Here is a 14,284-nt window from a genome sequence, read left to right on the forward strand (position 1 = left end):
GACAGATTCTCTTGGGCATTCAAGGTACACAATTATGTCATCTGCAAAGAGAGATAATTTGACTTCCTCTTTTCCTATTTGGATACTCCTGATTGCCTTCTTTTCTCTGATTGCTCTAGCCAGGACTTCCAATACTATATTGAACAGGAGGGGTGAGAGTGGGCATCCTTGTCTTGTTCCAGTTTTCGGGGAAATGGTTCAAATTTTTGTCCATCTAGGAGTATGCTGGCTGTGGGTTTCTCATAGATGGCTTTTACTATTTTGAGGTATGTTCCACATATGCCTAGAAGTTTGAGGGTTTTTATCAAGAAGGGGTGCTGTATCTCACCAAAAGCTTTTTCTGCATCTAATGATATAATCATGTGGTTTTTGATGTCTGTTGATGTATATAATTACATTTATGGTTTTATGAATGTTGAACCAGCCTTGCGTCCCAGGGATGAAGCCTACTTGGTCATGATGGATTATTTTTTAGATGTGTTGTTGAATCCGGTTTGCTAGGATCTTGTTGAGAATTTTAGCATCTATGCTCATCAAAGATATTGGCTTATAGTTCTCTTTCTTTGTTGGGTCTTTACCTGGCTTGGGTATCAGTGTAATGTTAGCTTCATAAAATGATTTGGGGAGAGTTCCATCTTTCTCAATCGCCTGGAATACTTTCAGTAGGATTGATATCAGCTCTTCCTTAAATGTTTTATAGAATTCTGCTGGAAAGCCATCTGGTCCAGGGCTTTTTTTTTTTTTGTAGGTAGTTTTCTTATTACATAGTCAATATCCTTGATTGTTATTGGTCTACTTAGTGTCTCAATTTCTTCTTGTTTCAGCCTAGGCAGGTTGTGTGATGTCAGAAAGTCCTCCATTTTCTTAAGGTTTTCAAGTTTGTTTCCATACAAGTGTACATAGTAGTCTCTAATGATCTTTTGTATTTCTTTAGGGTCAGATGTGACTACCTCTTTTGTGTTTCTGTGTTTCTTTGAGTTTTTTCTCTTTTTCTTGGTCAGTCTAGCTAGGGGACCATCGATCTTGTTTATCCTTTCAAAGAACCAGTTTTTTGTTTCATTGATTTTTTGTATTGTTTTTGTCTTCTATGTCCTGGATTTGGGCTTTTATTTTGGTGATCTGCATTCTTCTGCTGAAGTTAGGGTTTTGGTGGTCTTGCTTTTCCAACTTTCTTAGATGACTTGTTAGGCTGTTAATTTGTGATCCTTCCATTTTCTTCATGTGCATTTTTAGAGATATAAGTTCTCCTCTTACTGCAGCTTTCATGGCATCCCAGAGATTTTAATAAGATGTTTCTTCATTTTCATCTGTTTCCAGGTGTCTTTTAATCTCTGTTTTGATTTCCCCCAGGAGTTGTTTAGCATCATGCTGTTTAGTGTCCATGTCTTTGTGGGTTTGGGGGGAACCTTGTTGGTGTTGATGTTTACTTTTATTCCATTGTGGTCCGAGAAGGTGCAGGGCAAAATTTCGATCTTTTGAAATTTTTTTATGCTTGATTTATGACCAAGTATGTGGTCAAGCTTAGAGTGTGTTCCATGCGGTGATAAGTATAATGTATATTCTGTGGTCATTGGGTGGAGTGTTCTGTAGGCATCAATTAAGTCCATTTGGTCAAGAGTCACATTGAGGTTCCGGATCTCATTGCTGATTTTTTGTCCTGATGATCTGTCTAGGGTTGTGAGTTGGGTATTAAAGTCCTCAGCTATGATAGTGTTAGAGTCAATATCTTTTTTGAGTTTACCTAGAAGCTGCTTAATAAAAGTTGGTGCTCCTTTGTTGGGTGTATATGTTTAGGATAGATATTTCTTGTTGATAGATTGAACCTTTTATCATTATATAGTGGCCTTCTGTATGTTTTTAAATTTTTGATAGCGTAAAGGGTATTTTGTCTGAGATTAAGATCATGACTCTTCCTTTGTGTTTCATTCATCTGAAAATTTATTTCCCATCCTCTTACTTTGAGTCTGTGAGTGTCCTTTCTAGTGAGGTGAGTCTCTTGAAGGCAACAGATTGTTGCCTGGTGATATTTTATCTATTTTGCCATTCTATGTCTTTTCAGTGGTGCATTTAGTCCATTCACATTCAGGCTAATTATTGAAATGTGAGAGTTGATCCCTATCAGTAGGCTCTCACAGAGTTGTTGTTCCTGTTTACTTGCTGTCTTTCTTTTGGTTTTGGGGTTGGTTCATGTGTGTTTTTAATCTTTTTCCTGTACTCTTATGAAGAACATTGTTGTTCTTTTTTCCTTTTCTTCGGTGTTCAGTACTTTCTTAAGTGTTTCTTGTAGAGGTGGTCTGGTGGTAGCATAAGTTCTTAGGGATTGGATATCTGGGAAAGATTTTAATTTTCTCTCACTGATGAAGCTTAGCTTTCCTGGGTAGGTAATTCTCAGTTGAAATTGTTTATCTTTTAGAACTTTGAAGATAGGGTTCCAAGCTCTCCTGGCCTGAAGGGTTTCTATAGATAAATCTGTTGCTATTCTAACTGGTCTTTCCTGGTAGGTAGTTTGATCTTTTTCTCTTGCTGCCTTTAGGATTTTTTCTTTTATACCTACTTTGTTTAGGTGAATTATTATGTGTCTGGGAGTTGGTCTTCTCATTTGTTGTCTTGCAGGGGTTCTGTGAATCTCTTGTGTTTGAATTTTTGCATCTCTGATGTGATGAGGGAAGTTTTCTTTAATGATTTCATGAAACATTTGTTCCAGTGTGGCCTCTGCTTCTCTCTCTGTCTCAGGAAAGCTAATTACTCTTAGTTTTTTTTCTCTTGAAGTAATCATCTCTTGAAGGTTTTGTTCTGTCTTTTAAAGCTTCTTTTCTATGTTTTTGACAGTTAGTTCCATGTTTTGGTCTTTGAGCTCTGAGATTCTTTCTTCTGCTTGGCTAATTCTGCTTTCCATGCTTATTCATTTATTATTTATTTTCATCACAGTATTCTTTACTGCTGTTATTTCTGTCATCAGTTCCTTCCTATTTTCCTCTTGTCTCTCAATTTTTAAAATTATCTCTATTAATGTCTTGATGTCTGGGTTTGTTGCATGTGACCAGTCATTCTGGGGACTCTTCATTTTTTGTGTTCTGAAGTCTGTTTTCTCAGTGTCTGACCTCCCAGGGGTCTGTGTGAGACCTATATTCCTCTTTTGGTTTTTCTTCACTTGTGCAGATTTTTCCTCTCTACTTTTTCCTTCCCTCCACTTCACTGTCTTCTTTAATTCTGTTGTTCAGGGATGGAGAGTTTGCTTTGACTTCTGTTTGTTCAGTCTCCTATTCTTCTTTATATATATCCTCTTGCTTTGTTCAATTCTGGAGTTGGACTGTAGGTTGGGGCAGTCCTTTTTGCAGTTTTGAGATTTAATTAAAGGGGGAGCTGTGATTCAAAATCTATCTGCAGATCCTGGTATCCGCTGACAGGTGTATGGATAATCTGAAACTCACTTCCCACTGCCTTGGAATCTGTCCATGAAGTGGGGTTGTAGGTTTACTCCTGCTCTAGTTGATCTTTATTCACAACAGCTGGAGGCTGCCAGGAAATGCAGGAGGCTGCCCAGGACAGGGGGGAGCAGGCAATGGTAGTGGTGGTGGCGGCAGCTGCCTCACAGTACATGGAAGGAGTTCCATGAGCCTGACTCCATGCGAGGGGTGGGGCGTGGCAGTGGGAGCAGCGGTGGCTATCTCAGTAGATCGTGCTTCCTGGGGCTTCATGGTCTGAAGTCATGGGTCACCTCAGGCATGGTTGGGGTGATGGCCTCGGTGGCGGCATCTGTGGCTGCAGTGGCATCTGTGGCTGCATCGGCAGCCCAGACCACCAAGGAGTCTGAGCTGTGGCCGTGGCTGAGGTCTGTGTGAAGAGCAGGCTGCCGATGATGGGAGCTGCACCCCCTGGAGAGAACTAGAGTCTTTATGTGTGTTCTCTTTCATGGAGGGTCTCACAGACCAAGCTGCTCCGTCGTCATCTTGCTGGAAGTTGAGACGATGTAAAATCTAGCTTCTTGGTAAATATCAAGTTTATAATGCAGTTTATTAACTATACATCACCATGTGGTACATTAGGTATCCAGAATGTACTCATCTTGCATAATTGCAAGTTTATACCCTTTGATCAATATTTTCCTCCCCATTTCTTTCTACCTCCAGTCCCTGGCAATTACCATCCTTCTCTCTGCTTGTATGAGCTTGACCATTTTAGACTGCCATATGAGTGAGATCACATGGTAATTTTCTGTGTGTTGCTCATTTCACTTAGCATAATGCCATGCAACCTCATCCCCTTTTTTTAAAGGTCATTTGGTATTTCAGTGTATTTACATATCATGTTTTCTTTTCCATTCATCCATTGATGAACTCTTAGGTTGCTTCCATATTTGGCAATTATGACTAATGCTGTAATGGACATCCTATGTACAGATTTCTCTTTGCAATACCAGTTTCAGTTCCTTTGGATATATACCCAGAAGTGGAATTGTTGGAGCATGTGGTAGTTCTGTTTTTAATTTTTTGAAACACCTTCATACTGAGTTTCATAATGGCTATGATTTACATTTCCACCAACGGTGTACAACAGTTGCCTTTTTACCAAATCCCTGCTAAGACTTCTTATCTTTTAAAAATAGTCATTCTAACACATGAGAGGTGACACCTCATTGTGGTTTTGATTTGAATTTCACTGATAATTAGAGATGTTGAGCATCTTTTCACCTTCCTGTTGCCCATTTGAATTTCTTCTTTTGAGAATTACCTATTTAGGTCCTTTGCTCATTTTAAAATTGAGTTATTTGTATTAAGTTGTATGAGTTCCTTATATATTTAAAATATTAACCCCTGGTTTGATATATGGCTTGCAATCATTTTTCATCATTCCAAAGGGTGTCTTTTCATAGTTTCTTTTTCAATGCAGCTTTCTAGTTTGATGTAGTCCCACCAATTTTTGCTTTTGTTGTCTGTGCTTTTGATGCCATATCCACCAAAAAAACCAAACCAAAACAAAACAAAAAACACTGCCAAGACCAATTTCAAGGAGGTTTCTCCCCCCTACATCTTCTTCTAAGAGTTTTATGATTTTAAGGTTTTACACTTAAGTCTCCATTTAATTTGATTTTTTGGTGAAAAAATACGTTTTTAAAAGTGTATACCCTCTACTTCTAACATAGTGCTCAACACATATGTAATGAATGGATGGATGGGGCTTGAGTGTGTAACTAGCCTAAGATCTTAAGATAAAAATGAACATGATAGTTGTAAAATGGTATAGTCACTTTGGAAAACAATCAGGTAGTTCCTCAAGATGTTAAACATAGAGTTTCCAAATGACCTAGCAATTCAACACTTAGATGTATACTCAAGAGAAATGAAACCATATGTCCATACAAAAAAACTGTATACAAATGTTCATAGCAGTATTTTGTAATAACCAAAAAGCAGAAACAACCAATATGTCCATCAACTGAATGGATCAGTCAAAATATGGTACAGTCATATACTGGATTATTATTTAGTAATAAAAATAAAGTACTCATCCATGATATAACAAGGATGAACTCTGAAAGTACCATGTGGATTGAATTAAGCCAGACACATATTATATGATTCCCTTTATATGAAACGTTCAGAATAGGCATAGAAACAAAAAGCAGATTAGTGATTTCCAGGGGTTGGGGGGAGGAAGTATGGAAATTGATTGTTAAGAGGTATGATATTTCTTTTGAGGGTGATAAAATATTCTATAATTAGCTAGTGGCTACTGTTGAAAAACTCTGTGAATATAGCAAAATCCACTTAATTGTACACTTTTTCAGAGTAAATCATATCTCAGTAAAGTTATAATTAGTAAATGAACACAATAATGAGAATTCTCTATTTGCTCCAAATTTTTAATCAGGGGTTTACACTTTAGAAGTTACAACACAACTGCTGCTTATGACTTCTTTATCATCTACAACTGCACCTTTCTGCTTCCATGAATGAGAAAAGACAGCAATTAGTACTTAAAAAGGTTTTACTCTTTAAAAACAATACAGCATAATAACTCACAGTAACAGAGCAACAAAGACCACTCCTTCCCCTGGGGAATAGAAGAAACTCAGACACTTAGCAAAGATGCTGCATGTTTAGAAATTTGCCCCATCTTCAGAAAGATGCTAAATGTAATCCACAGGAAAATATCTTTCAGAATATAAGTTTCTAAAGTTCTCCTTTGAGCCTGACTTTTTGAGGCCTTTGTTATAGCTAGTGTGAGATACAGGTGCAATAAGTAATTTTTGTGGTATTTATTCTTACAGAAGATTTCTGTAATAGTAAAACATTTTCTTCAAAGGTCATATTTGGTTTTTTTCCACCAAACAGCAACTTCTAAACAAAGGAGTTGTTCATTTTTTTCCCCCACAGAAAAACACACTAATTTACAATGAGGACACAATTTTTTAAAAAAGAGCATTATTCAATGTTGACCTTCAAAAGCTTATTGTGCAAAACATCATCATGTTACCTCAGCAATTGTCTATTTCAGTATCTCTCCAGTCAGTGTCCACATGTACCTGAGAGTGGCATCTGGGGAGGAGAGTGGAGAGCTAGGGGAGTGGGAGATGGTGGTCATAATAAGAAATACTGTTAAATGCTCAACTTAATTTAGGAAACTCTGAGTTAGTTCAATAAATATTTAAGAAGCATCAATTGTGTGCCAGACTCTCCTAGATGCTAGAGCAAAACAGATTTATATTGGAATATTCTTAAAGCCTCTAACACGTGTTCACAATCACTATGGTGACTATGTGTCCTAGTTTGCCATAGATAGACCCAGTTAATAACTGCTGTTCTAGCATTAACAATATTCCTTTTCACCCCCATCATCCTACATATGACTCTCTAAGAGGGTGTGTGTGTGTGTGTGTGTGTGTGTGCGCGCGCGCATGCCATGTGTGCAGTAAACAAATTTTCCTAAACTTACATGACAAATGAAATACTTATATCTATATTCCTACAATAACAACCTAAAACAGTGGTCCTGGTCCACAGAACATTGGGGTATACTACATTCTTCTCATTTGATAGCAGAGGAAATGAAAGAACACAGAATTAAAGAGACTCAGCTAGAAAATGGTAGAGATGGGACACTAAAGCCTAGGATTCCTGGCCCATAGAGGTAGCTCTAATGCCCTTTCTTATCTATCACAGAATGCTCTACTAAAACACTCTTAATAGGATAGTCCAAAAGTTCTATTACAAAAATAATCCCCATCAGTATGCAATATGTCCATGTAGTAAACATGAGCTTGTACACCCTGAATCTAAAATTTAAAAATAAAAAAGCAAAAATAAGTCACTAAATTGCATTTTAATTTTAATTTATATGACATTCAAGTCATTTTTTTCTTTTTAAGATTATAATTGCAAAATTAAGCAAAAACAGAGTCAATGAAAAAACACTATCTTGTAGTCAACTCGTCAGGCCATAAGCTAAGTTAGCTTATTTCCTACTCTCTGCTTTCCCTCCTCTCACTGTCTGGTAGAAATGAAGTAATTAATTTCTTTGTCTCTTCAACCTGTTATTGGCCTTACAGAGGTGTGTTGGGGTGGAGAAGGAAGAGATAATTTTATCAATCAACCAATAGATTATTTAGTGTCTCAATGTATTTTGAATGTCTACAAAGCATTCTGCTCTAATATTTTACACTTCTTGTGGTTCCAAGTGTTCTTGAAAGTGAGGGTACTACTTCCTTGGGCCATATGTTACCTACATAAATTCCAAAGAGATCAAATTACAATATAATTCCCTTATTCTTTTTGAATTTTTATACGCTTACTAAAAAGGCTATTTTCTGATTCTCTTTGCACCAAAATTATGGCCTTAGGGGAAAAAATCATGTAATAATTATATCTTAAAAATTAGTTGTGCACATTTTGCATCATCCACAGCCACTGCTATTTCTAGCTATTTATTATATATTTTAGGATAAGTATTTCTTCCAGAAAAAAAAGTGAATGACCGTACATGCTTTAAAAAGAAATCTTATATAATAGCCTTTTCTGAGAAAGAAAAAAGTAGAAAATTCTACTTAAAACAGGGTTAACACTCTTGGGAAATTTATTTCTGTATAGTATTATCTTGTTGCTCATTACCAAAAAATAAGGAAGTTAATATTAATTAAATCCACATAGACAAGATAAGCAGTAAAGTAGATGAAAAGAAAATTACAAGATGAGTAAGGTAGAAGAACAATTTTAGAGAGAGGCTATTCTTGAATTTTTAGATGGTGATAATAGATAATTGTAACAGAATATCTTTGTCATATGTTGAACGTTGTGATTACATCACAGAGCTTTGAAATTTGGAACATAGCACATTCTTCTGTAATAAAAAAGAAATACTTGCCTATGGTAATATACCATTTGAAGTAGCAAACTTATTTAAGTCTAACTACTATAGTCAATTGTAATCACCTGTTTAAAGAAAAGAAATACAGATATTGATCACATCAAATGTTTTCATTGAGAAGTTACATGGACACTTATACAGTTTATCGTGAATGGTCTCAGAAGCTTTCCTGTGTATGAGAAGCAGAACTACAGGCCTTTTTGTATAAGTTCCTGTACATCTTGTCCATGCTGTTCTCAAAGATGGGTCGGTGGGATTTTTCCTTATAAGAGGCTGCGCTGTTGGACCAGTATTCGCTGTCATCCAAATTGAGAGGACCATGTGGCTGCTGAAATGAGCTACAAAAAATAAAAAAAAATTTAAAAAGGTTTAAAATTATGATGAAACTAAATTAGAAGTTACTAGTATATCAAATAAAATCAATACATCAAATATTTATGGAGTACTGCATGAGTATTTAATACTCTGTTAGGCTGTAAGAAATAAAACACAGTAAGGTCTATGCTTTCAAGGAGTAATATGTTAAAAGGGGAAGCAGAACTATCTGCATGAAACTGTTACAAAACAATAAATGAAAATTCAGTGTCAGAGTTAAGAAGGAGTTCAGAGAACAGAGTCAGAAGCAGCATGGTAAAAGCAGAGCACAGGTGGTATGGGATGGCCAGCATGAAAATGCTTTGCCTCTAAAAGTAAGACATAACTGGAATGGAATTCCAGATAAGTCCTAAATAAGCTGAAGGACCCTGGGAAATTTATTTAACCATTCAAAATCTCAGATTCCTCCACTGTATTTTTGCAAGATTGTTTTGAAAATTAAAGAGAAATATTCAAAGTGCATAGTACAGTGCTTAGCTTGGACACATAAGTTATTAAATATGAAGCCCCGGACCAGGTACTTTATGTATATTTATTAATGAATCTGACAACCATAGAAGTTAGTACATGTGGAAATGAAGACTTAGTGAAGTTATGTAACTTGCTTCAGACTACTCAGCTAGTAAGTGATAAAATATGAAAGAGAAGACTATGTCTGTGACTCTAAGGCTTTTTCTACTATGTCATGCTGCTATTGTCCTGAAGACGAAGTAGAAAATTAGTCTGAATATGAACCATTTATAGAAAATGGAAATGAGGCAGAAGATTCAGAATTTAAAGTAATAGGCATTCATGTAGTTTTGAGAGACTTGAAGAAAAAAGAGGAAGATAGTGTGCATGTGAGTGAGAGCAAGTAGATAGGAAGCTAATGGAATTGACCAGGACTAGGCTAACTGTGATAACAATAGAGGGGAAAAGGCAATTCCTTCTGAAGTGTTGATAATACTTTTTTGATAATATCAATGCTACAGTTTTACTATTATAAACATTAAGTTCTGAGCTTAACAGATTTTTTACAAATAAAATGTTGATTTCTTCAAAGACTTTGTTTCTTAAATTAATAATTGAACTACCTCAATAAATAAAATATTTGCTATATATCAGACCTCTCAGGTCTGCTAAAAATTATGAAGTTTGTTCCTGGTAATGTACAAGGACCAAGATTGAATCATGAAGAAATAAAAAAATCAGAACAAAAAAAATAACAAGTAACAAGACTGAAGCAGTAATAACAAGTTTCCTACCAAAAGAAAGCACAAAAGCTGATAGCTTCACTGCTAAATTCTACCAAACACTTAAAAAGAGCTAATAACAAGTCTATTCAAACTATTCAAAAAAGCTAAGAAAGAAGAAATACTCATTCTATGAGACCAGCATTACCCTGACATCAAAATCAAAAAGATACAAAAAAAGAGAAAACTACAGGCCAATATAACTAACGAATATATGCAAAAACGCTCAACAAAATACTAGCAAATCAAATTCAACAACACTTTAAAAAGATCATTAACCATGATCAAGTGGTATTCATTCGAGGGATGCAATGATAGTTCAACAAAGGCAAATCAATAAATGTGATACATCACATCAACAGAATCAAGGACAGAAACCATATAATCATTTCAATAGATGATGAAAAAACATATGATAAAATTCTACAGGCATTCATAATAAAAACTCTTAATAAAATTGAATATAAAAAGTACATATCTCAAAATGATAAGGGCCATATACAACAAACTCACAGCTAATATACTGAATGGGAAAAAATGGAAAGTCTTTCCACTAAGATTTGAAACAAGACAAAAATCCCTATTTTCACCCCTTTTATTTAATATCATATAATACCAGAAGTCCTTGCCAAAGCAATTAGTCAATAGAAAAAAATGCAGGGTATCCATAATGGAAAGAAACAAGTCCTTGTTTTCAGAAAATGTGATCTAATATTTAGACAAACCTAAAGACATCATCAAAAACTCAGAACTAATAAACAAATTCAGTAAAGTTGTAGAATACAAAACCAACATACAAAAATCAGCATTTCTGTACACCAACAGTGAACAATCTGAAAAAGAGACCAAGAAAGCAATCACATTTATAATAGCTACCAAAAATAAGATACATGGAAATACATTTAATCAAAAAAGTAAAAGATCTACACAATAAGAACTATAAAAAAACTGATTAAAGAAATTGAAGAGAACACAAGAAAATGAAAAGATTGCATGTTCATGGACAGGAAGAATCAATATTGTTAAGATGTATATACTACCCAAAGCAATCTACAGATTCAATGCAATCCCTATCAAAATAGCAATACCATTCCACATAAAAATAGAAAAACAACCCTAAAACTTATGTGGAACCACAAAAGATCCAGAATAGCCAAAGCAATCCTGTACAAAGAGAACAAAGCAGGAGGCAACATTACCTGCCTTCACACTAAACTACAAAGGTACAGGATCCACAACAGCATAGTACTGGCATACAATAGATACATAGATCAATGGAACAGAATATATAGTTGTTATAAAACTATGAATAAATAATTTCATAGTTAAAATGCTTTTACAGAGCATGTTCCCACTGTCAACCAATCATCCTGAAAAATTTGCATAAGCAAAATTGAAAACATTTTTTAAACTCAATACTAGTCTATTAACAAAAACATTGCTAAAAATTAAAGGTAACAGCCATAAAAGAACAGATCATACTCTAAACACAGATTTAAAATAATTTTTATCTCTATTTTCTCCTATTGTGGCCAATTTTTATTTATATGAAGCATCACCTTAGGCCTGGACTTTAAAATTCAGGCTAATGCTGGAACAGAAAAATGGTGCCAGAAATACGTGAGAATGTAGAGAATGTTAAGCATCCTAAAAAATGGAGGAATTTGAAATAGATGTAGAAGATACCAAAAAAGGCGGGGGTGGTGATGGGGGAATCCTAGGGCCCTGGGAATCGGCAGGGCAATCATAGGAAATGTTTAAAAAGTTCTCAAAACCAAACAGTATAAAAGTGAGAAGGAAGTCTTATGAGTATTAGATTCCTTCCCCACTCGGCTCCCCAAACCCAAAGTATTAGAGTTAAAGGGTCTTATTAAGATCTTGATAAGTGATTTATATAAAATGAGTTTCAATTCAAGGGTAATGAAAGACACGAGACAACTATCATGAATAGGTCAATGCCTGGAAGATGAAATAACAAATACTATATTTTCCCATTCTGCTTTTCCTACAGAAAACACTGAATATTTGCTATGCTATGGCTAATAACCATAATGTGCATCTAGACTAAAAAATAAAGTACTAAGTCCTGAACATTTTTTTTTACAGAGAAAACATAAAACAAATATTTTTTCTTTATTACTATTCTCTATTTGATGAGTCATTATCATTCTTTTAATTCTTTAAACATGGTTTCCTTTAGCTCTTTGAACATAACTGCCTTGAAGTCTGTGGAATACAATAGTGGGACCTCCTCAAAGACAGGTTCTTTATTTTATTTTATTTTATTTTATTTTATTGTGTGTGTGTGTGTGTGTGTGTGTGTGTATGCGCGCGCGCGCGCGCGCGTGTGTGTGTAGATACAGGGATAGATACAGCCTACTTTGCCTAGACTGGACTATAACTCCTGGCCTCAAGCAATTCTTTTGCCTCAGCCTCCCATAGTGCTGATAGTGCTGAGATCAGAAGCATGAGTCACCATATCTGCAGCTTCCAGTAATTCATTTTTCATATATATGGGCCATACTTTGGTGTTTCTTTACATGTATCCCCTTGTGTAGAAAATTGGATAAAAGTTACAGCAACTCTGGGTTCTGATCTGTCTCTTAGGATTAATATTGTTTTTGATTCTTTGTTTAATGATTTGCATGGACTGATGCTGTAAACTCTGTTTCCTTCACCCTGTGCAGCTGCTTATGCCTCTTCGTTTGTTGTTGTTGTTGTTTCCCGTATTTTTATTTTTTTGAGTTGGAGTCTCACTCTGTCTCCCAGACTGGAGTGCAGTGGCCGCTCCCGGCGACCGCAGCCTCGACCTGCTGGGCTCCAGCGATCCTTCCGACTCAGGCTTCCAAGTAGCTGGAACTACAGACGCGTGCTACAACGGCCGGCTAATTTTTGATTTATTGTAGAGATGAGGTCTCACCAAGTTACCCAGGTGGGTCTCGAACCTGTGGGCTCAGGAAATCCACTCACCTCAGCCTCCCAAAATGTGGGATTATAGGCTGAGCCATCAAGCCCGGCTTGTTTCCCTTATTTTAAAGCCTGGCTTCTTGAGGACTACCCACAAGTTAGCATAGCTTAGTGATGAGTAAATGATTGGTCAGAGCCCATAACTATAAAGCTTCCATCCTTTGCCAATGGACCTATGTGTGGCTTAGGAAATATACTCAAAGCAAATTCAGTTTACATGTCGGCTTTGGATTTCACTTTTTGCCTTTACAAGGCCTCATATTCAGCCATGACTTAGTGGCTCATTAGGGCTCTCTCCAGTCTCTACTGAGCATATGTAAAACCTTATTTATGCACAAAACCTTCTACGTAACTAGAACTTTATCAGGGCTAGCTTTAACCATCTCATCTCTACGTCTTTATTGTCTACCCCAACCAGAATTAAGACTTCAGGCATTCTTTGCTTGTTGGGCAGAGGGATCATTATCACTTCTATTAATGCCCCTCCATGTGGAATTTCCTGTGCTCTGCTCCATATAAAGTTAGTTCTTTCTGGCAGCAGAGCAGCCAGTCTTTCAATATGATTTCCCCAGTAGAACTTTTGGGCCATGGAGCCTGGGAGTAGTGGGTGGGGATGGAAACTTCAAGTTAAAATTCCACAGACTCTGTTCTTATTAAGGTTCAATAGATTTTTTAGTTAGTTTTTTATTGGTACTTAGTGATTATACATATTTCTAAGGTCCATGTGATATTTTGATACATGCATGCAATATGCAGTAATTAAATCAGGATAATTGGGATATCCATCACCTCTAACATTGACCATTTCTTTGTATTGGGAGTATTCCAAAGCTTTTCTAGCTATTTTGAAACAGTAATAAATTATTGTTAACTATAATCATCCTACTGTGCTACTTAACTATAGAACTTATTCCTTCTATCTAACTGTGTTTTTGTAACCATTAACCACTCTCTCTGAATCCCTCTCTTCTTCTTCACCTTTCCAGCCTCTGGTAACTACCTTCTACTCCCTACTTCCATGAGATCAATTTTGTTAACTCCTACATATAAGAGAGAACATGTGATATATTTGTCTTTCTGTGCCTGGCTTTCTTTACTTAACATAATATCCTCCAGTTTCATTTATGTTGTTGCAAATGACAGAATTAATTCTTTTTATAGCTGAATAATATTCCATTGTGCATATGTTCCACATTTTCTTTATCCATTTGTCTGTTGATGGACACTTAGGTTGATTCCATATCTTGGCTATTGTGAATAGTGCTATAATAAAAATGGGAGTCTGGATTTCTCTTAAATATACTTTTTTTTTTCCTTTGGAAATATATATAGATTTTTAAAATAAA

At 35.8% G+C, this 14,284-nt stretch overlaps 1 protein-coding gene across 3 annotated transcripts in view; it reads right to left on the reverse strand.

Annotated features, from left to right (window-relative positions):
• Positions 1 to 7,689: 7,689 nt before the first annotated feature.
• SPATA6 (spermatogenesis associated 6) overlaps positions 7,690 to 14,284 on the reverse strand; it is a 174,304-nt gene continuing 167,709 nt past the window's right edge. For 2 of the 3 annotated variants that reach the window (XM_008057384.1, XM_008057383.1), the window contains one exon: positions 8,456 to 8,702. In XM_008057384.1, the coding sequence (XP_008055575.1) occupies positions 8,522 to 8,702 (181 nt within the window). In that variant the 3' untranslated portion in view covers positions 8,456 to 8,521. Of the gene's footprint in view, positions 8,703 to 14,284 lie in introns of all 3 variants that reach the window. The other variant, XM_008057385.1, reaches the window with a different exon arrangement.

Source organism: Carlito syrichta, unplaced genomic scaffold, assembly GCF_000164805.1.
Source record: "Carlito syrichta isolate Samal-C Ts95f unplaced genomic scaffold, Tarsius_syrichta-2.0.1 Scaffold302986, whole genome shotgun sequence".
In the NCBI taxonomy this organism is placed as follows: domain Eukaryota; kingdom Metazoa; phylum Chordata; class Mammalia; order Primates; family Tarsiidae; genus Carlito; species Carlito syrichta.